The following is a 24,407-nucleotide window of genomic DNA, read 5'->3' as shown; positions in this document are numbered from 1 at the left end:
TGTCAAATTCACCTGTTGCCTCTACCGTTCACCCAACTCCACTAATCACTTGGAGCTCTTTGACTGCTTCTCTTTGCAACTTGACTTTCTCCAGTCCAACTTTCCTAACAGTGAGGTAATTTTCCTTGGTGATTTTAATGTTCACAACTCCAGCTGGCTTCCATTTTCTAGTCACACCAACCCAGCTGGTCGAGATGCTGAGGCTTTTGCTATTATTAATGATCTAGCACAGATTGTTCATTTACCTACAAGAATACCGGACAATCCTAATCATACAGCCATTACACTTGATCGTTTTCTCACAAACAACCCTTCTAAGTACATGGTCGAATTGAGAGGTCCTTTACGCACTTCAGATCACAACTTGGTGATTGTCTTCTCCAATGGAGCCTTTATCTCATGGCTATTCTCAACATCATGTTGTTTGGCATTACACGATGCAAAATGGGATGACTTGTGAGATTTCTTTTCTTCTTTTCCTTAGCCGGATTACTGTTTCCAAACTTCTGATGTCAACGTTTGCTCAGATCGTGTCAGTGAAATTATTCTTGCAGCAATAGAATCCTTTATCCCACACTCCACTTTAAAATCTCGTCCTTTATCTAAACCTTGGTTTTCCAATAAATGCGCTAAGCCTGTTCACAAGAGAAGAATGTTGAATATCATAATTGGCTTGTTTCTAATTATTCAGTTTCATTTTTTGCTTACACCAAAGCTTGCAACAATTGTAAAGCAGTTATTAATCAGTCCAAACTAGAGTTTGAACAGGCTAAGAGTAGAAAACATGCTTCTTGCCCTAATGATTGCTGAGCATTCTGGCCTCTTCCCAAAGCTATTGGCTGCAACTTTTGCCCATCTCTGCTCCCACCTCTGTCCAAACCAGATGGTTCTGTTGTTACTTCAGTCAATTATAAAGCTGACCTGCTAGCATCCCATTTTTCTTCCAACTCATGTATTAATGATCTTGGTAAAACACCTCCCACTATTCCCAACACGCTCCATTCAATGCCACTTGTGGTCTTCGGTCAAAAGGATGTCAGAAGGATTTTGACGAATCTTGATGCTAAGAAAGCTCCAGGTCCTGATGGTATTTCTCCACTTGTTCTCAAAACCTGTGCTCCTGAACTTACTCCTATTCTTTGCCGCCTTTTTTCACTTTCTTATTCCAAAGGGGTTTTTCCTTCTTGGAAATTTACTCATATCCAACCAGTTTCTAAAAAGGGTGACAAACCTCTCCTATCCAATTATCGTCCCATTGCAATTACTTCTACTCTTTCTAAAGTGATGGAGAAATCAATTAACCGCCAACTCTTAAACTACCTAGAGACCTTCCGTCTGATCAACGATCACCAGTATGGATTCCGTCAGTGTCGATCCACTGGTGATATCCTGGCTTATGTTACCCATTTATGGACGAATTCGATGGAAAAGTTCGGTGAAACACAAGTAGTTGCTCTTGACATCTCAAAGACTTTCGATCATATTTGGTATAAAGGTCTGCTAAACAAGCTTCCATCTAATGATTTGTCAACTTTTTTTAGTAATTGGTTATCCAGTTTTCTCTCTGATCGCTCACTAAGGGTGATTGATGGTAGATGGCCTTCTGTCTTCTAACTTCTCCACTAATGCCAGTGTCCCCCAAGGTTCAGTTCTTTCCCCCACTCTTTTCCTCTTGTATATTAATGACCTTCTTCCATTGACTGGAAATCCTATCCATAGTTTTGCCGATGATAGCACATCGCATTCTACTTTCCATTTTGAGAAACCTTGCACTGCTCATTCAGCTTGAATTTCTTGAAAATCTGCTACCAATTCCTTAAATTCCGATTTTCAGGTAATTCTCCAGTGGGGCAAAGACAACTTAGTTGATTTCAACCCTTCTAAAACACTGTCTTATCTTATATCTCGCAAAAAAGGATTCTTCTGCTCCTATGCTTATCTTTAGTGACACCGATTTCTAGGCAAAATGATATATCTCTTTTGGGGATTACCCTGGCTTTACAAATTACATTACAAATATTGCTTCCTCTGCATCTAAAAAACTTGGTTCTCTCTTTCGCTCTCGGCGTTACTTTTCTTCCGAACAGCTCCTCACTCTGTATAAATCGCAAATCCGCTGTGCGATGGAATATTGTTTCAGCATTAGCATTAGTAGAGGCATATGATGCAAGAAAGCAAGCTTATGCATCATCAGCCAAAAAAAAAAAAAAACCACTCCCATTTCACCCCTCCATTTGTTTGAAATACCTGTCCAGCTAAGCCTTAAATTTATTTAGGCTATCAACTTCCACAACAAGGGATGGAAGTCTGTTCCACCAACCAACTACCCGCTAGCTAAAGGCCAATTTCCGCACATCTATCGTACATCCGTCTTTCCTCAATTTGAATTTATGCCCTCTCAGGTGATTATTCTGAGCTAGAGGAAGAATCCCATCGGCATTGAGCATGCTCAAACCATTCAAGGCTTTATACACCTCTATCAGATCACATCACCGGTGACTAGTCTCGAGACCCTGTAATTTGCAAAACTTAAGCCTTTCTTCATACTAGCAACCCTTTGTTCTATTCACTAATCTTGTTTCCCTTCTCTGTACTCGTTCCAGCAGCTGTACATCCTTCTTGAAATGAGGACTCCTGACCTGTATACAGTACTCAAGGTGTGGCCTGACCATTGCCTTATACAAGGGAATGATCACCTCCTTATCCCTGCTAGAAAAATTCCTGTATATCATTGACAAGACACCATGAGCTACTCTTGCAGCCCATCTGCACTGCTCAGAGAACTTCATATCTGCCTGCACAATTACCCCCAGGTCCTTTTCATTCTCTACCACTGTCAGTGTAGTACCACAGAGTTGATACATTGCTCTGGGGTTACTGTTTCCCATATGTAGTACTTTACATTTGTCAATGTTAAACTTCATCTGGCACCTCTCAGCCCATCTGCTCAACTTTTCTAGATCCTGTTGCAGCAACATACTGTCATTAGTGTCCTTAACAACTCCAACCTTCCTATCATCTGCAAACTTGGACATTAAGCTTGATATACCATCATCAATATCATTTATAAATACAGAAAACAACAATGGACCCAACACTGAACCCTGAGGGACTCCACTAATAACATTAGTCCACGATGAGCAGTGTCCATTGATTACCACTCTCTGTTGTCTCCCCCTCAACGATCCCTTTTTCCATAGCGGCAATTTGCCTCCAATTCCACACTGCTCTAATTTGTGCAGCAGTCTTCCATGTGCAACAGTATCAAAAGCCTTTCTAAGATCCAAATATATAATATCAAAGTTATTCCCTGCATCCAGTTCTTTTGTGACTACATCATAGTATCCAATCAAATTGGTCAGGCAAGACTTTCCCTTAACAAACCCATGCTGTTTCTGAGCTATAACTGAAGTCTATAATATCTGGGATGGTGCCCCCAAAACCTCTCTCAGGCTTCTTGATTCCATTCAGAAGAGGGCAGTTAGGCTAATTAATGATTCATCTCTAACAGAGTCTCTCCACTCGCTGTCTCATAGGCATACTGTTTCTGCTGCATGCCTCTTCTACAGGTACTTCCATGGGCACTGTTCTTCTGAATTGGCTTCTATAATTCCTGCTCTCTCTTTCAAAACAGTTCGAACACGTGCCGCCACCAGCCAACATCCATTTACTGTCCAACTTCAAAATCACAGAACCAACTTTTCATCTTCCTCGTTTATTCATTCAACTGCCATTTTCTGGAACAACCGTCCTTTATATGTATTTCCTGAAAATTACAGTCTACAGAAGTTCAAGTCCAATGTCAACAAATAACTTTTTTCGTCTTCTCAACCTCCAACCCAAGCATGGTACTAAGTACTATAGGTTATAATACCTCTCGTGTTTGGGGTTTACATAAAAAAAAAAAAAAAAAAAATCAAGCTTTGTGTAATCCTCTCCCATTATACTCTCAATTATTTGCCATGCATGGATTTAGGGTAAAAGCTTATTTTTATTCCTTTGTCTTGTTGCAAGGTTTTTCCCTTCCTTAAAGTGAATCTTTGAAACAATTTCCATCTATTCTGATTACATCTTATGTGGATACAGTTATTCCTGGAAAATATCTCAGGTAAGAGATTAAAATATAATCTCTTATTTATTAATTTTCCTGACTTAAAATATAATCTTAAGATCTCATTTATTATATTTAGTATTCTATTTTTATTTTTGATTTGGTTAAATTCCAACACCTTGATTTAAATTCAAAATGAGGACTCAGATTCTCTACAAGAGAAAATCACAATAGTATAGCAACTGACCGATTTTAGGAATATGAACAGGTGTCGATCACATAAGTTGTCTGTCCAACATGTCTAGTAAAGTTTCAAGACAACAGGATTCCCATAATGTTTTTATACAATGTCAATATTCTCTTACACATGAAGTCAGGAAGAATGGGGGAACAGTATAATTTTATTCTTTTGTTTGCTCTTTTCTAAAAACTGTTGTAATAAAAGCCAAAAATAGCCTTTCAATCAAATCCAGTCAGAGTTTGTTATTAGTTGAAAAGCTGGTTAAATATTTCTCTCATGTTTTAGAATATGAAGAATAAGAGCTAGGAGATCGTTTTGTTGGAGCTCCAGGGTGAACTGATTTATTTTTATTTAATGTATAAAAGTCACCCGAAAAGTAATGCCCCTGATTTTTTTTACAGTGCTATATTGATCCTAACTCACTGTTACTTCTGCACTGTATAGGTACCTCCTTCCTCTTCCCTTATTGCACTAATGGCATCATCTTCCAGCAGGTCACATTGCTATAGCAGCCATTAAATATTGCTGCCTTCATAAATTTTATTGGAGGCAGCCATATTTGATAAACATCTACCAAACAATCATGAAGGCAATCATTTAAATGCAGTCATGCAGATCAGCATGCCTCTCTTTTGCAGGTTTTATCTGCTTGGCCCAGTGGCCAACTGTACTACATGTCGATAGCTGTACCAACCGTACTAAGTCAACCCACCTCTATAGTGTCCACCTCACACATCAAGAATTCAATAACAACTGATCAATATTCATGTGTGTAGCCATATTTGATGAGTTCAACAGCTCAACAACGTAATACTTGTTACAAGGCAACTCCATTAACAACAAGAAGTAAGAAGGACATAGCTGTATAGCACTCAAGTAACATTGTTACTTGTGTGATATATACAAGTAAGTGTTACAGAATAAATGCAGCTTTGTAAAAAAAAAAAAAAACTGTTGGGCATATTATGGAGTTACCCCTCACAGGTATAGGTCAATCTCAGAATTACTATTGATAGATAAATTCTTTTAGTATTGACATGAAATGCCATTGTGGTTTCTGTATGGTAACAGTGTGCAACTAATATATATCTGCTATGATTCAGTTGTTTAATTTGATGCTATACCTCAGCACTACACATTAAATCATTCCACAGTCCATTAGAACCACACAATATGTCTTTTTCCACCTGTTTTAGAGTGGGGGAAAATACATATATTGCATGGTCTTGCATTACATATTTCTGCTTTAAATGAGGCCCAATTTCACATAATTATATTAAGGAGAGAGAGAAACCCATCTGCTGCATCAGATTTACCTTTTAAAACCAGAAGGAAACATTTAAGAGCAACACAGAGAAACTAATCTTTTGTAAATACAATTATAAATTTATTATCTATATCACTGTTTCTCAACCTTTTTTTCAGATAAGGACTGCTTTTATGTTTGAGGTGGAAGCCACAGACCAAAACAAACAAATTATGCATGCAAATATATTAATAACTATTTTTAAATATAATGATATATATATACTCATACTTAACATATGTAGGTTGTTATTTCCCATTGCTGTTAATGGGATAGTTACCTACTGCAAAAGAAAGCTCTGTCTTATTGTTAAGTCAAATGGATTCTTTTGCATGTGGAATAATCAACTTTTTGTCCCTACTAGAAAAATTCCTGTACATCACAGATCAACATGATGCAATAATCCTAGCAGCCTGTCTACCTGTTGAAAATACTTCATGCTAGATAACGTTGTTCCATTCCACGTAACAAGATAAAGTGGGATTGCTATGACTCAAATACAGAACTTGACACTTTGCAATATCATATTTCAGACTAACTGACCAACAACCCTCCCAAACTTTCTATCATCAGGAAACTTTAAGATCAAGCCCTGGTTTACTATCATCAACAAATACCAAAAGCAAGGGAATCATTACCAAACCCTGTGACATCTCACTCAAGACCATGATGCAGTTTCTGAGAAATAGTCATATATAAAATCTCTGTCTCCTATCAATTTGACCAACTTTTTAAATACAGTCAGTTCAGAAATTTTAAATACAGACAGTCAGGCCAGGCCTCATTTCAAGAAGGATGTAGAACTGCTGGAACGAGTACAGAAAAGGGCAACAAGATTAGTGAATGGAACAAAGGGGTGCTCTTACGAAGAAAGGCTTAAGTTTTGCAAATTACAGTGTCTGGAGACTAGGCACCAGCGAGGTGATCTGATAGAGGTGTATAAAGCTTTGAATGGTTTGAGCATGCTCAATGCGGATGGGATTCTTCCTCTCACTCAGAATAATCACCTGAGAGGGCATAAATTCAAATTGAAGAAAGACAGATGTAGGAAAGACGTGCAGAAATTTGCCTTTAGCCAGCGGGTGGTTGGTTGGTGGAACAGACTTCCATCCCTTGTCGTGGAAGTTGATAGCCTAAATAAGTGTAAGGCTCAGCTGGACAGGTATTTCGAGCAAACAGAGGGGTGAAGTGCAAGTGGTTTTTTTTTTTTTTTTTTGGCTGATGCTGCATAAGCTTGCTTTCTTGCATCAAATGCCTCTACTAATGCTAATGCTAATTTCAGCCATAATGCAATCCTGAATGAGTCTTAAGGTCAAGTGATAGACATAATATAATAGGATTTACATAATATAATAGGAATTCTGTTCCCAGGAAATTGAAATTTTTTTTATAAAATTGCTAACTGTGATATTAATTCCCTTGAGTGTTATTCAATGTATACGGCGTATTTTCAAGCATTTAAAAGCTACATTTTGGCATCAAAGATAATAAGTAGAATTAATCTTAAATACTACTTTCTTACCTTAAAATCAACTTGTCTCAGCTTTTGGTGGTAGCATTTATTAGAAAAAAAAGGGGGGGGTTAATGATTGGATGAAGGGCTTGCTGAGAGCAATTTTGCAAGGGATTGTGATGAAGACTTCGATGTCAAAACTGTTGACTCTAATAGTGACTCACAGTCAGCTTGAAAAATTTATCAAGAAAAGATGCCTTATTCTTTTCTTGTTAAAGTAGTCTAAAATAAGACTAGGGCAAAATTACTTGCTGGAAGCAGTTGTGCTGATAGTTGATTCTTTTTATCTTAGCCCAAGGGTTACTGATGGTGAATGTATTCCAGATGTTATAACCTATACAGAATTCCTTCAAGGTAAGTTCACCTTCCTTGTCACAGTTGCACTAATTACTTGGTCTATTGTGTACCTCATGTACTTATGACTGTCTGATCCATAGGTTAAATATCACAGGAGATATTTGGAAGCAAAAGCATAACTTTAATTTATGGACAAAGATCCTCTAATGAATGTGGAGCATTCATTAGAAGACTCAGGAACATTGTCCAAACCCAATAATGCTCTAAATGCTAAATCATTCCTACTGCAATATTGTCTAACTGCTAGAACAAAATGAAGACTAATCAATCATGAAAAATAAAAAAACTGTTCCAACTTGTCCAAGCATTTCAGGTAGATTTCCATATGACTTGTAAGAAAACAATTTGGCTATCCCTTTCAAAGCTCTAGGATTTTCTAAATGCCATTTAGAAAATCCTAGTTTATTGCTATAATGACTTTGACACAAAATGTAAGTATAAGCCTGTCCTTGGCTCTCTTTGTAAAGGTGCAACTTTCTCCTCCTTTATCATATAGCTTCATACAGGCATCCTTTTCCAAAATAATTCTGCTTCATCAATGTCAAAAATTTTACACAGAATAACTCCCCTCTTTAACAATTTTAGTAAATTTTTTTTGCAAATTCTATTGCAGGTTGTTTATCAGCACCAGGGCCATCTTTTGGTGTTCTTAGCCACCAAAAGATGGCCCTGGTGCCTAATGGATGGGTGAAATGGGAAGTTTTTTTTTTTTTTTTTTTGGCTGATCTGTATAAGCTTGCTTTCTTGCATAATATGCCTCTACTAAAGCTAACATGCTCTTCATGCTGAAACCTAACTATATTACATCAATCATATTAAAATGCTTCTGCATTAAATAATTTTTTTGCTTTTTATAGAAATTCAAAAGCATTTCTTATAAATTTGGTATTGAAGTTATTTACACAACACTTATTATTATCATCATCATGAACTTGGTCCGGCTTAGGTCTTTTAAGACCTGTTCCATTGTAGCGCTTGGAGGTGGTCTTGATCTCGGCATCGTTTTATTGGTCGACCAACATCTCTCTTGCCTGTAGGTTTGTAGTTAAAGGCTAATTTTGGGATCCAGTCTGGGTTCATTCTTTCTATGTGGCTGATCCATTTTTCCTGATACCTTTTTATGTCATTTACTATGTTATTTACTTTTAATTTCTCGCAGATATCTAAATTTCCTTGGTGGTCTAGTAATGGTCTTAAAAATCTTATTTGTGCTGCTTCTAGTTTGTGTGCATCTTTCTTATTTATGACCCAAGTCTCACAGCTGTAGAAGAGGGCTGGTTTTGAAGTGATGTTGTGCAGTCGTAATTTTGTTTCAGTTGTCATTTGTTTCCTGAAGTGGCATTTAATTGTTCCATTCATTTTATTATATTTTTGTAGTTTAGTGTGGATGTCTTTCCCTTCATTTGATATTAAATTTCCCAAATAGGTGAAGTCAGATATTTGTTCTATTATTTTATCATCAATAACAATTTTGACTCTTTGTATGTTTTTTCCACATAATCCCATTGATTTTGTTTTTGAGGTGAAGATTTTCATCTCGTACTTTTTACCTATTTTATTAAGTTCATTTGCTGCTATCTGTAGTTCATCTTCGGGTTTTGCAATTATAACTTGATCATCAGCATATAATATAGTTTGGATTTTATTCCTGTTGTTCAACTGTATTCTGTTGTGAATTGTTTGTTTCCATTCTTTAAGAATTTTATTGATGTAGATATTAAATAAATTTGGTGATAGTCCACATTCTTGTTTGACTCCTTTATTGGTGTTAATTGGGTCTGATAGTTGGCCATTAGAATTTTTATTTTATACAGACTTTTGAGTTTTTATATAGGCTTTGGATCGCTTTCCGGAGTTCGGTTGGGATATTTTCTTCATGTAGAATATGCCAAAGTTTTTCCCGGTTTACATTGTCATATGCTTTTTCATAATCAAGAAACAGCAGAAATGTTGGTAGATTGAATTCTCTTCTTTTCTCCAAAATTTGTTGTAGTGAGAAAATGGCACATCTATTGTGCTTCTCCCTTTTCTGAACCCACATTGTTCTTCTTCTAAGAATTGTTCACTGTATTTATTAAGTTTATTCTTTAGTATATTAAAGTATAGCTTTGCAAGCAGCTGACAGCAGTGTTATCCCTCTGTAGTTGTTAGGATTATTTCTGGAGCCTTTTTTGTGTAAAGTGATTACTATTCCTGTTTCCCAATCTTTGAGTATCTGTTGCTTATGCCATATGATGTTAAATAATTTTAGTAGTGCATTTTTTAGTAAGGTGCCCCCATATTTAAATAGTTCTACATTCAAATTGTCTATTCCTGGTCTTTTTTGGTTTTTGATTTTTGTAATATTAACTCTAGTTCTTCCGTTGTTATATTTTCTTCATCTTCCAATTCCCTAGTGCCTGGGTTATACTATAGTTTGGAATAGTGTTGCTTCCATTCTGCTTGGGAGATGGAGTTGATTTTTATTTGATCATTTGTGTCTAGTTGTAATTTCTTAAAAATTTTAAAACCTCTTCTCTGTGGGCCCGTGATATCACGTTCTAAAGATTTAACAAATTTATCCCAGTCATCTCGTCGGATTCTTCTGGTTAGTTTTCTGACTTCTGCTCAAAGCTTTTTATATTTTATGTGTAGATGTAGGTCTTTAGTTTGTAGGAACAGTTTATAGGTCTTTTTTTTTCTCATTGATTGTTTGTTTCAATTCTTCATTCCAAGTTCTTAGCCAGTTTTTATTTTTTATAGGTTTATATCCAAGACTTTCTTCAGCAGCTCCCAGAATTGATTTTTTCTGGGAGCTGCTGAAGAAAGTCTTGGATATAAACCTATAAAAAAATAAAAAATGGCTCTGCTAAGATAAAAAGCTGAAGAGAGAATTTGTCTTAGAAATTTGTGCTCAAAAATTACTCATAATACAAACTTTGATTACTAATGACTCTACTAACAGAAACAGCTGATGAAAGAATTTACCTTAAAAATTAGCTTGAAGAATTTTATTGTTGGAATAACATCATTCATTATTGAATTCTATTTTTTCAGGGCCCTATTTTTTCATAAGCCCTAGGTGCAGTGCCTAAATTGCCTAATGGAAAAGAGAAACCTGATCAGCACTAGTAGATTCTTCAGTCAATCTAATATCATACAACTTAGCCCTATTTTTGGACTTGTTGAACCAACCTTCGATCGCATGAAATTCTGAAACATTAAGAGCACTTTTTTCCCAAAAGTTTCTTCCAATCATCATACCTTACTTCAAAAACTGAAAGGTTCACAATTTTTTTATTTTTTTTTTTTAATGTTGATCTTCAGTGGATAATTTTAAAGAACTTTCCTTTTCCTCAATCATTGCACCTTTTTTGACAGAATAACTGACTGCATATTTCCAACATTTTGTACACAGTCTTTAATTTTATTAATTTCCTTCGCAACTGAATAAACAGCTTACTGATTTAAGTCTACTAACAAATCTACTACAAACAATATCGAACATCTATCCAATATGGTTTGGTTTGTATGAGGGACTATGGATGGACCACTATCCAGCTGGGGAACAGCAGCTGGGTTTATGGTTATTACTGTATTTTTTGCTTCACTTGCTTTACTGGTATGGTGATCAATATTGACCTAGCCCACTGAGCTAGAGATTGGGTGGAATGGTTACTTCCATTTGATTGGAAATTGATATTCTTTTAATGGTTGCATGAGCATAAGATTGCTTGTCTGTGGCTGGGGCTAGGAGGGACTTTTTCGATTCTTGATAAGTTACGTTATGCTCAGTTTTGTATCATTGTATCTTTTTATTTCTCTTTTCTAGTTTGGACACTCTTTGAAATAGGCAAGTTGTTTTGTCTGCAGTTTAGACATTTAAGTGTTGTGGCTGTGCAGTGAGTTTAATTAAGTGCTGCTCCCCTGCAGACTGCTTATGAATTCCCAAACTTCTGGCACTTGTGGTAACGTAAGAAGTTTGGAATATAGGCTTTAACATGACAGTTTAGGTAGCCTGCCTTGATCATTGTTGGTGGTCTGGGATTATTATAAAAGGTAAGAAATGTGTTCTGTGTGGGAACTAACATATCTTCTTGTTTTTTTCTGATTCGTCTCACATTAATTATTCCTGATCTTGCCACTTGCTTTACTTTTTCATCTGATAGAGTGATCAGATCAACTCAGTAATGATATTTTTTGATGTATTTAGGGAAGTGTGTGGGGAAACAGTGACAGATGTCACTGATTCCACTGAAAGTTGTGAACTTTTATAATTTCTCATATTTTTGAGCATTTGCAACTTCAACTAATTCTGATCTCAGGTGATGAACTGTCCTCGGAATTCCTACTGCACTGGCTAAGCATTTATGTACTAGCAAAAGAGAAAGTTTTCTGATAGGTGGGTCTTGTGTTGAATGAATAATGAGGAAGGTTGGATCACAGATTCCATCTATGTCAGTCTTTGACATTTTGCTGAGACAGAACTAGCCTCCTCAGTTTGTGACCAGTTACATTCTGATCTTTGAATTCAGACCAGAATGTAACCTTAATACTAATGCTTGGTCACAAGCATTAGCATTAAGGTTATGTGGTTTAGTATTTAGTATAGGAAAAACAAAGGTTACTTTTCTCCCTTCCTGATCTAGTAAAGTACTTTCTTTACCATAGGCATCCACAACTTGAGTACTGTACACAGGTGTGGAAGTCTCATTTTAGGAAGGCTGTAGAGCTGCTGGAACGAGTACAGAGAAGGGCAATGAGATTGTTTTTTTTGTTAGTTGTTGGCGCATTGGCTTCTGTAGCCATAATGCCCCTCACAAAGGTTTTGCATTTTACTCTGATCCAAGCCTGAGGCAGGATTCGAATCTGTGACCTTTGGGTTGCCAGGAAGGCACTTTACCCACCTGGCTAGCCTGGTCAGCATGAGATTCATGAATGGAACAAAGGGTTGCTCTTATGAAGAAAGGCTTAAGTTCCACAATTTGCAGTGACTGGCGACTAGACACCTGTGAGGGGATCTGATTGAGGTGTATAAGGCCTTGAAAGGTTTGAACAAGCTCAATGCTGACAGGATTCTTCCTCTTGCCCAGATTGATTGCCTAAAAGGACAAATTCAAACTGAGGAAAGACAGTTGTAAAATAGATGCATGGAAATTTGCCTTTGGCTAGCAGGTGGTTGATTGCTGGAACAAACTTCCATCTGCCGTTGTGGAAGTTGACAGCTTAAATAAATTTTTGGCTCATACTGTATAAGCTTACTTTCTTGCATCATATGCCTCTACTAATGCTAATACATAATAAGATCTTAGTATATTGTTATAAATAAGGAAATGATTTAGTTTTTCAAGAAAAAGCACAAATTTATTAGCAAAGTTACTTGATAACAAAATTACTTGGCACCCGGGGCCAAGAGGACATGGATAGAGGTCATAGAAAGGGATATGAAGGAGTGCAAGGCTAGAAGGGACTTTACCCAAGATAGAAAGGCAAGTAGACTCAAAAAGCTGGCCCCAAATAGATAACATTAAGCTATGGAAGAAGAAGAAGTAACAGCAGAAGAATAGCAATGACCAGCCTTTCTGCAGAAAGGCTTTCTGTGGTTGGGGAAAAGAAAATTCTAATGTTTCAAGGGTATCGTTTCAATTATTGCAATGAATTCTGAGTTATTGCAATGTTTAAGTCTGGTTTTCCTTGAATATATACATATTCTTATGCTATTTATTTTATATTTCATCTGTATATTATTTTATGCAATAAAATAAAAATACATACATAAAATTACAGTCTGGGGCTCACATGTGGTGAGTATAGCTTGGCGCACCCAGGGTTCTCAGCTGGATATCATCATTCTTCTCTTTCTTGGTGATTCCCTTCTACTTTTGACTCACTCTCTCTCTCTTTTCCCCAGGCAACTCAGAAATCTTTTTTTTTTTTTGGCTGGTGCAGCAAAACCTCAGGCTTCCTTGCACCATATGGCTAATAATAATATTAACTCTGTGGACATTGCTTTTGTTTCAGTTTATATAGCCAGTATCAACATTAAATTCCAATATAACATACTCCTGGAACTGTAAAAGTAACATAGCAGATAAGCACTATACAGGTAGGATCACACAAACTCAGGATCTGAATTTGTTAAAAATATCTGAACATTGAATAAGAACTTCGAATTCCATTATGAAAACAAGAATGTACAGAATTTTTTACAGTATGAAGCAACTTGATTGCATATATTCAAAGGTTCAATCAGTTGTTGACAGTAAGTAATTCATATAATTTTTAGAATTCATATTTTTTTTTTGAACAGAGATCCATGAAATTTTGCCTTATTGCAGGAAAATCAGATTAAGAATATAGAAATAATTGATAAAGCAAACACTGAAAGGGTCTTATCAAGGGGTAGGATATCTGAATGGTACAAGTCCCACACCATGCAATATACCTGAATGGTATACTGCATGGTGTGGGAGACCTTGCAAGTCAAACAAACTAAAAGCATTATGTGGGCTAATCAACAAATAAAAATTGGGGGAAAAATCGAAATCATATCAAATCAGAATATCATATGGTACTTGCCAAGTTAACACATCTGATATTTTAAACTCGAAAAAGATTATCCAAATTCTTTGTTCCCAAGTTTTTATCAGCAGTTCAGATATCAAGACAGCTGAACTTTCAAAAGAAATGGTTGAAATTAATGATTGTAATCCAGAATTTATAAAAACAATAGAAGAATACACATGGTGTTATCTTTTTGAGCTACATACAAAACTTCAATTCAGTGAATGAAAATTTCCCACATCACCAAGAAAGAAAAAAAAAAAAAAAATTAGCCTAACAGATATAATGGTAAAGTTTATACAGGTTGACTATCACTAATCCGGCAGCGTTAGGACCTGTGGGGTGCCGGAGTAGTGAGCTTGCTGGATCACTGGTGGTTATTTTAGCACATACATTTTACCCAACAGCTAACCACCACTTTCTACCTTTAACATGTTGACTGCCAAGCTAGTTTAATAAAAAAATTCCCCAGGGGCCAAAAAATATTTAGGAAATAATTTGATTAGTAATTCTAAAATTTTTTTTTTTTTTTTTTTCCTCGCCTTTTTCCCATTATTATGTGGGGTCAGCGTTTTTATTGTTTTGGAATGCAATTTTTACGGCCAGATGCCCTTCCTGACGCCAACCCTCACCGTTTATTCGGGCTGGGAATATGCGGTGGTCATTCCCTGACCTGCCGCATCTTCTGTATTTGGTGGGTACGGGCTCGAACCCCAGTCCAATCAAGAAGCATGTGCTATGCACTACTGCTCCTGCCCACCTGGCTATGAAGGCGCCATTAGTAATTCTAAAATAAATATTGTAATGTCAGTGTTGTAATTTTTTCGCTTAAAATAGAAAATAAAAATAGTCTTTTTTTATGTCGCATATATGTGGCCAACGTGGCCACATATACGTGTGGCGCTATTACGGCATACATATGAAGGTCGTTTGTGATTAGTTTATTGCACGCGTGGCGAGCGCAGCAATAAAACTAATTACGATAAAATAAATTCTCAAACATCGCAATACGTTTGTCAGTATTGCTAGAGATTTTGTGAAAACAAGTTTGTCAGCGCGCTGTATTATCCATCATATTGTGTTTTCTCAAGTTTGTATAAGTGTGTTGTAAAAAAAAAAAAATCTAAAAAGGAATGGCTAAAAGAAAATTACTAAGATAAGAGGAACTGAGAGAAATTGCTGGAATTTACAATTAAGCAGAGTTAAACTTCTCACAGACACACCGCTGTCGATTTTTTTCAGAAGTTCAACTTTATCTGTTATGGATAATGTACGGTGTTTGCGCTTTACGCCACGAGAGGCACTTCCTTTATGCATTGGAACCATGGCTGGAGCTAAATGTGAGCAGGTTATAAAAATAAATGCAGAAAAACAAGTGGGAATGGCTTGCCAGTGTTTACGAGTTCGCGCCAACAGCTGATGCTCCAACTAATGCCACCAAAACAGTAGTGGTAGGTCGGTGCGCCAACCCGGGAAATTTGAAATTACGTTCGCGGAAATTATGTCCGAATTAGTGGTGGAACCGGATTACCGGTGGCGGGATTAGTGATGGTTGATCTGTACTAAAAATTAAATTTTGACTATAAAGGCATAATTTACCAGGAGGTCACACTGAAAAATAAAACCATGTACTTAAAAATCATAAGGAAAACACCAGATCTATGGGAGAACAGGAAATTATTCCAGAATGATGCTCCTGTTTATCATGTAACAATTTCTGAATCTTCATGGACTACCACTTTATTGTGGTGGTAGTCCACGAAGTACCACAATGACCCAAAGAACTATGCTGGTAGAAGCTTAATCTCCTTGTAGGGCCACCCTAGCAGTGCCGGATTAAGGCACGGGCTAGCAGTGCCCTTACCCGGGGTGCTAAATTTTTACAAATCATGAAAAAAAAAAAAAAATATATATATATATATCCTTGGTAAAGGGGGGGACGCCGAAAAATCTTTCTGCCAAGGGTGCACAAATACCTTGGTCTGGCATTGCACCCTAGCCAGATGGGTTGAAGGATGGGAATGAAACAAAATTTAGGTAGACAATCAAAGAGAAGGGCTAGCAACCTACCCATTGGATGTAAAATTAAAATTCTTAAAGAAAATTAAAGGATAGAAACTGGACACCCATCGGTAAATAAATGAAGTAGAGGAGGACTAAAAAGAAGATGGATGATCTATCCTAACCCAACACAAGCAGCATGCTTAATGGAAAAAAGAATACTTTTTCAAACACTCTGTAAATGAACATAGCATCCCACTTATTCACCTGATTTCATACAGGGTGACTTTTTTTTTTTACAAACTAAAGAACTAAAATTTATTTTCCATGCGTATGGTATGTGTATATACACACACACACACAATCTGGAACTTTTTGATTCTGCCTAATATATTTTATACTTGCTGCTTTTTTTTCATGATCAGTATACAAATATTATTACACCATTACTTAAAAGGTTTAAAAATAAATATTTACTTGTGGTAAATAAATTTAACTTACATTTTCCAATGTCTTGAAGCTGGATTTGCTTTTTTGGTGTTAAACTCTTGATAACCTTTGATGCAAAGTTTACTTAGTGAAACTGTATCAATTGGTTTTGGATTTTTTTTTTTAAGATCTAATAATGAGAATATTTCCGGTTCATTACTGCAGCATTCCTCATTGTCACCAGTTACTAAAAAAATAGAGTAAAAACAAAAAAAAAGTTGCACCATTCTGTTCTATTCATTCGATTAATTGTTCTTTAAATTATTCATAACTGGTAATTTTTTTCAGCATATATCATTCCAATAATAACAATCTTCATTATTAAGCCTGGTCAGAATAAAATGGGCATCTGGTCAGGTAGTGACACAAGACTTGCATACACATTAGAAAAGTAGAATAACTGAAGAATAACACAATTACAGAAGACTACAACTGTCACTTGTAATGAAATGCAGCAAAAACAACTGGAGTCTGAAATATGTCCATTTCTATGTAGTTGTATATTTAGCCAATTACACCATGTAACAAAATTTTAAAATGTTTTAATTACCTTAATTTCTTGCTGTTTCTTATGATTAAGGACACACTATTTATGAATATGAGAATTTTTCATTGCAGCTCCAGTTTATTAGAAATTAAAGAAACAAAAGAGAACAAGTTGTATAAATACAGTATACCTGTACTATTCCATCTTTATTATCAAAGTTATCAAACTTACAGAAAGAGAACATATCTGTTTACCAAATAAAGTCCATAAATTATTTTAGAGCAAAACATTTGAGTACAGCTACTATCAGTGTCATTTAATCATTACACAAAATATGTACACATAAATATGAGGCTCTCCTTTGTTTGTATATGGGCTTTACGGTGCTAGGGTAACAAGGCCATAATGGGTCGAAGTAATGAAACTTATATTTAGTCTCTAGAACAAAGCTCCAGCAAACACTCTCCAACTCTTCCATCATGCAGTATAATATAACTTTTGAAGTTACAAGACATCGGGATTTAATGGCGAGAATCAATGTTTCTTACATTTTGAGGGTGGAGCTCTAAAGCAGTGTTTGCAGGCAGCTGCTAGATAGTTCACCAGACTGAACCTATTGGAGGTATCCAGATCAGCCAGTGTATAACCTCTTTTTGTCAAATCTGCTAGATAGTGACTGGAGGGAGTACAAGTAGTGTGTACATGCATGGGGGGGCATTGTCAAGCCACATCCAAAAATTTCATTAATTCATGTAACCTGAGCCCCACCTTTTTTTTTACTACTGAATACATCATTAATAGTCAAATTAATAGAACTAACTTATCTGCAAAAAAATCTAAACCATCAAAACACTTCCTCATTAATTTCACAAATATGCATGTTCTCAGTTCCAATCTCAATGATATCCAGTTCCACTTGGAGTCTGCCAAGCCTACTTACTTTTCTGTCAGAATTCCAATTATTGGTTGCCTTTCACTTCAAAAAGTACTTGTGCATATCCACTCTGATATTCCCTGTCAGAAACTTAGTAAGTTGGCATTTTCTCTTTTTGATCTTCCATGGCTTCAAATCTCTCTACTCCATTCTGTCAAATTCATCTGATGTTGTATCTATCTCTCAATTCCACTAATTACTCGAAACTCTGACTTCCTTTCTTTGAAACTTGAGTTTCTCCTCTACAACATTCTTAACAGTGAAGTAATTTGCCTTTGCAACTTTAATGTCCACAAATGCAGTTGGCTTCAGTTTTCTAATGGACCCTGCTGCCATAATTAATATAAACCTCACATAGATTGTTCATTTACTACAAGAATATCAGATAATCCTAACCATGCAGCCAACACTCCATCTTTTTCTCACAAAATAACCCTTCAAAGTACATGGTTGAAGTGAGTGGTCTTCTAGGAACCACAGATCACAGCTTGGTGATAGTCACTTCTCCAATGGAGTATTTCTCTCATGGCCATTCTCTGCCTTGTGTTGTTTGGCATTATATGAAAGCAAAATGGATCATCTGCGAGACTTCTATTCTTCATTAACTCAATTTGTCACTGTTTGCTCAGATCATGTCAGTGAAATTATTCTTGTAAGAATAAAATTGTTTATTCCACACACTCCACCATAAAATCTCATTGTGTATCTTGGTTTTCCAATAAATATGCTATGGCTGTTCAAGATAAGAATGTTGTAATATGCAATTGGCTTGCATCCAAATCTCCAGGTTCATTTTCTCCCTACACTTAAGCTTTGCAATAACTGTAAAGCAATTACTAATCAATCCAAACTAGATTTTGAACAGGCTAAAAGTAAAAAAGTTGCTTTTTGTACAAATAGTAGTTGAACATTCTAGTCTCTTACCAAAGCTACTGGCAGTGACTTTTGCCCAGTTTTATCTCTGTTATAACTTGATTGTTCTATTGTCACCTCAGCTAAAGATAAACCCAAATTATTAGCATCCTTATCAGATCAGCAATAGAGCTAGAAGAACTCTTGAATTGACCATCTTTACCACCTACTACCATTCTCAGTATATTTCATCCAATGCCTCAGTGATCTTCCATCAAAAGGCTATCAGAAGAATTTTGAACAATCTTGATGCCAAGAAAGCTCCAGGTTCTGATGGTATTTCTCCACTTCTCAAAACGTTTGCTCTCCAGCTTACTCCTGTTTTCTGCATACCCTTTTTACACTTTCTTATTCCACAGGTGTTTTTCTTTCTGCTTAGAAATTTGCTCACATCCAACCAGTTCCTCAAAAGGATGACAAATCCTGCCCATAAAATTGTCCCACTGCACTTATCTCCCCACTCTTTCTGAAGTAATAGAGAAATTAATTAACAGTCAATTCATAAATAATCATGAAATCTGTTCAATGATCACCAATATGGATTCCATCAGTGTTGATCTACTGGGATATATTATTATTATTATTATTATTAGCCATATGGTGCAAGGAAGCCTGAGGCTTATGCTGCACCAGCCAGAAAAAAAAAAACAATTTCTGAACCACCCCAAGAGAGAGAGAGAAGTAGAAGGGAATCACCAAGAAAGAGAAGAATAATGATATCCAGCTCAGGACCCTGGATATTATTATTCTTCTCTTTCTGAGTGACTAAGGCCATGTTATGCCAAGTCTGACAAACAGTGCATATAGAAACATTTCAGAGTATACCATCCAGCAGATGCTTTTGTTAATAGGCCTACAGAATAAGAGATCTGTTCACATGCTCATGTTGAATGACTGTCAACAAAACATGTATTGGCTTACATTACTCATATGTGAACAAATTCAATGGAAAAGTTTGGTGAAACTCAAGCAGTTGCTCGATATTTCAAAGACTTTTGATCCTGTTTGGTATAAAGGTGTTTTAAATAAGCTTTTTCTTATGGTTTGCTAACTGTTTTTTTTTAACTGGGCATCCAGTTTTCTCACTGACCACTCACTACGAGTGAAAATAGATGGTTTTCTGTCTTCTAACTTCTCTCTTAATGCTGGTGTTCCCCAAGTTTCCATTCTTTTCCTCCTGTATATTAATGACCCTCTTCCATGGACTGGAAATTTTATCCAGTTTTGCTGATGATTGCACATTGCACTTTACCCCCAGAGGCTCACATCTGGTGAGTATGGGCTTGGCACACCCAGGGTCCTGAGCTGGATATCATCATTTTTCTCTTTCTTGGTGATTCCCTTCTACCTCTCTCTCTCTCTCTCTCTCTCTCTCAGGGTAACTCGGAAATTTTTTTTGGCTGGTGCAGCATAAGCCTCAGGCTTCCTTGCACTATGTGGCTAGTAATAATAATAATAATAATAATACATTGCAGTTTACAAACCTTGCCCTGCACAAACAGCGTCAACTTTTTGAATATCCACTAGCAATTCCTTAAAATGCTGATCTCCACATAATACTCCAGCAGGGCAATGATAACACAGTTAATTTCAATCCTTCTAAAACTCAGTCCTGTTTTATATCTTGCAAAAAAGGATTCTTCTGCTTCTTTGCTTATCTTTGATAACACTCAGATTTCTAGACAAGATCATATATCTCTATTAGAGATTATCCTAACATAATTGGCATAAGCACATCACAATTATTTCTTCCTCTGCATCTAAAAATCTGGTTTTTGCTTTTACTTTCGGCATTATTTTTCTTCTAAACAGCTACTGACTCCGTAGAAATTTCAAATTTGCCCTACTGTAGGATATATTGTTCCCACATCTGGGGAATGCTCTCATAACCTCTCTCAAGCTTATTACAGACTTCATTCAAAAGAGGACAGTTTGGTTAATTAATGACCCATTCTCTAGGGGCTCACATCTGGTGAGTATGGGCTTGGCACACCCAGGGTCCTGAGCTGGATATCATCATTCTTCTCTTTCTTGGTGATTCCTTTCTACTTCTCTCTCTCTCTCTCAGGGTAATAGGGATGTTTTTTTTTTTGCCGGTGCAGCATAAACCTCAGGCTTCCTTGCACCGTATGGCTAATAATAATATGAAATCTGTCTACTCCCTGTCTCATAGAGGTTCTGTTTCTGCTGCATGCCTTTTCTATAGATATTTCCATGGGCACTGTTACTCTGAATTAGCATGTATAATTTCCTTCTCTCTCTCTCTCTCTCTCTCTCTCTCTCTCTCTCTCTCTCTCTCTTCCAAGCCATTCTTAATGCATACCATAACCCATCACCCATTTATTTGCCAATTTCAAAACTCACATAACTAACTTTTCTTTTCTTCTTCCCTCATTTATCCATTCAACTTCTGCTTTGCGGAAGAACTTTCCTTCATGTGCATATCATATAAATTAATATCTACAGAAATTCAAATATTCATTAAAAAATAATGTCAACAAATATTTCTCTTCTTTTGCCTTCTCAACCTTCAATCTATCACCGTACTGAGTACCGTGTTTGGAGTTTTCATAAGGGTGGTGAGAAGAAACCACATGTGTGGGGCCAGGATGAGAGGGAGGGTAGTTGACTGACCCTTGGCCTAAAGTTGGAGTAAGGCATGTGCAACAGGTTCAGCTACAACAAACTTTGCCCAATCAAACTTATCCATTTTTTGTAATGGAGATATGATTACTCACTTACATACAATGTTGGATAGTCTTCTGCAATTCAGACAAACTTTCACAAACTGATTACATTCATCCAAAATATATTCCTAAATTGTAAAACAAATGTTATTATACATGACCCTTTGTTTTCACACTGGTTGGAGCACGCCAAGTAATTTTATGGCTCTGAATTGAAATCTGTAGTCCACCAAGTAAAGAATAAAATTTCCCCTTTTTTTTTCTAGTTTTTTTCTTTTTAATCATGCATACAATGATTAAGTTAAAAGAACAGAATTGTAAGTGTGGAGTTAAAATATAAAGTGATATCAGAACCTTGGGGTTCTGTTATCACTATGCCATGGTTTTTTTTTGGTTACATCAGCAGTCCATACAACTTTGTATAGCAAATGTAGCAAACTCACCGGAAGGATACCATACAAATGAAGGAGAGCACAGATTTTTTTCAATTGTGTAATCACTGCATAATCACTGTGTGAGTTGCAAATTTTTTTTATTAATTTAATTTTTATAAGAAAGTTTACATTTTGTTTCATGTACTTTGTAAATTATAATAATGTTTGCAATGTTTATAAGGGAAAATGCTTCATAAGTTTTAAATTATTTTAATAAACTTTTGGCACAACTCTTCTTTAGTTAGGGATTTGGTATATATATATATTTTTTACTTCCACTATATAACAGTTTCACTTAACTAATTTTAGCAGTTGATGAATTAGAGAACCACACAGCAAGCCCCCATAGAGAGCCAAAATTCTGAAATTTTGGCACTCTCAAAACACATGGTTGTCATTTTCTAGATGTACAGCAGTCAAATTTATTATTAAAAAATGTATAACAACATGTTTTCAAAACTGTTTAAAATTAAATTGCAGTGTGACCAGGGATATCAGAACTGCAATAGTGAAAAAAGTACATCCAAAATGACATCAAATTTTTTAATGCAGCAGAGGTGTTACATCTAATGGATGCCAGGTAACTTCAAAAAGACCAAACTATCAGTTGTGCATATTTGGAACTTCCAGTTTCACTTAATCACATTAATTACTTCAAACTAGCAGCTAGATTTGTTGGATCATTTCCATAAAAAATAACTGTACTTCCACAAGGAGTTTGGTGCAAATAAAAAACCTCACTGGAAGGTTTTTTATTTGCACCAAAGATTATAGTAATAAAAACTGTCATATTAGGGCCACCAGAGAATTACCTCATCGACCCGTGTGTATTATGTCTGTAAATTGCAGGTGTTCTCTGGTCGGTTTGCCTAGTTTTGGGACGAAAAACCGTGTTATCATCACGTGAGACTAACTCAGCCACAGAGGAAAAAAGCCCACAAAAGTATCTCACATCATTGATGAGATTCAAACTATAGCCACTTCCACCTGGTATGGGAATAATGGTGATTATAACCACTACTGTACCACCCATTGAGATACTGATTATAGTAAGAAATAGTAATCTAAAATATAACGGAACTAAACTGAAACTTTATTCAAAATAATAATCTAAAACTTGTAATTTAAATTTAGTTGCACAACTGTAATCCATTCTTTTTACAGAGAAATCATCATTCACATCGAAGAACTTGGGAGCTATATTTAAAAAAAAAGAAAAGAAAAAGTTACTTCATACAGATTCAAAGCAGAAATTTACATCTGACCATAGAAACTGAAATTTCATTGAAACAGTTGAACCTTTATTATTCTATGTGAGAATAAAAAAGATTACAGAATACATTTCTATCTAAACAGCAACAATGGTTACAAAATTTACTCAAACGATATGAGAAAATACTAGACATTTACACATCTGGTATTTGCTTAATTTGTTTACCGGACATGGACACTTGGCAGTGACCCAAGTTACACCTATCATTTATTAAAACAGAGCAACGTTCTTTCATGTGTCTGCTAGGAACTATGAAAATCTTTTATGAAAAACTTATAAGGGGATTCACAGAAGATGACTCTTGAGTGTTGTATTGCAATAACTGTATTTAAATACAGTAAGTATGGAATGTAAACAGCTTCATATCATAATCAGTTTTATACTGTAAAACTAATTATAATATGAAGGTCTCATCCCCCATTCCAAAGTAGCACAAGATCCGTCACTCATCAGAAAAATGTATTTTTACGTTTGTTTTTTTTTGGGGGGGGGCTCACAGACTTTAGCTGAATTTTAAATATGGGGGAGTTTAATATCTGACAACTAAAAACTAAATGCCTGATAACTAAAAAAAAAAACTGCCATTAAATTCCATGCAAAACTAACTTGACTTTTTTCAGAAATGTAGAAAACATTTAAGAAAAATCGTGGCTTGTTTTTGGCTACTATACCTCTCCTTGGAAAATTTTATCCATTCACGGAACAGCATATTAAAATGACAAAAAATGATAGGAAAGGAAAAATTTCTTATTTATCAAAAACTATACTTAATCTTCATTGATAGTAAGAATATACTGACAGAAAATTACTGAGCATAACAAAGAAAAATAACTATTTCTCATACTGAAACACCTTGTCGCAAACTGATGAAATGTAAACGTATAAAATAAAACTAAAATTACAGTAAAAATAAAAATATATATCCAGATACAGCATATGATAAAAGTAATAAAAGTACTAAATGCGATAAGAACAATATACATTAAGAAGCTTTTAGAGCAATGTATCAACTTAGAAAACAAGTAGTATGTTATGCATCAAGTCAGCCTCTGTGGAAGTAGATATTTGCCACATTATAGGCTTGTCTTCTTTATCATGCTGCAAAATAACTACTTCCATAATAGGGTGTATACGGGTTTCATGATTGCAATTAATGTTGGAACCCACTACAGTTATATG

At 35.7% G+C, this 24,407-nt stretch overlaps 1 protein-coding gene across 1 annotated transcript in view; it reads right to left on the bottom strand.

Moving 5' to 3' along the window:
* LOC150074965 (uncharacterized) overlaps positions 1-24,407 on the bottom strand; it is a 658,991-nt gene that overhangs the window by 209,850 nt on the left and 424,734 nt on the right. Inside the window, exon 12 of the mRNA XM_090389013.1 lies at positions 16,514-16,688. Within this exon, the coding sequence (XP_090245139.1) occupies positions 16,514-16,688 (175 nt within the window). The remainder of the gene's footprint in view (positions 1-16,513; positions 16,689-24,407) is intronic.

Source organism: Mastigoproctus giganteus, chromosome 14 (assembly GCF_048544385.1).
Source record: "Mastigoproctus giganteus isolate SK-2022 chromosome 14, ASM4854438v1, whole genome shotgun sequence".
Lineage (NCBI taxonomy): Eukaryota > Metazoa > Arthropoda > Arachnida > Uropygi > Thelyphonidae > Mastigoproctus > Mastigoproctus giganteus.
The sequence above is the reverse complement of the archived record's forward strand: the minus strand, read 5'-3'. Positions and strand labels throughout refer to the sequence as shown.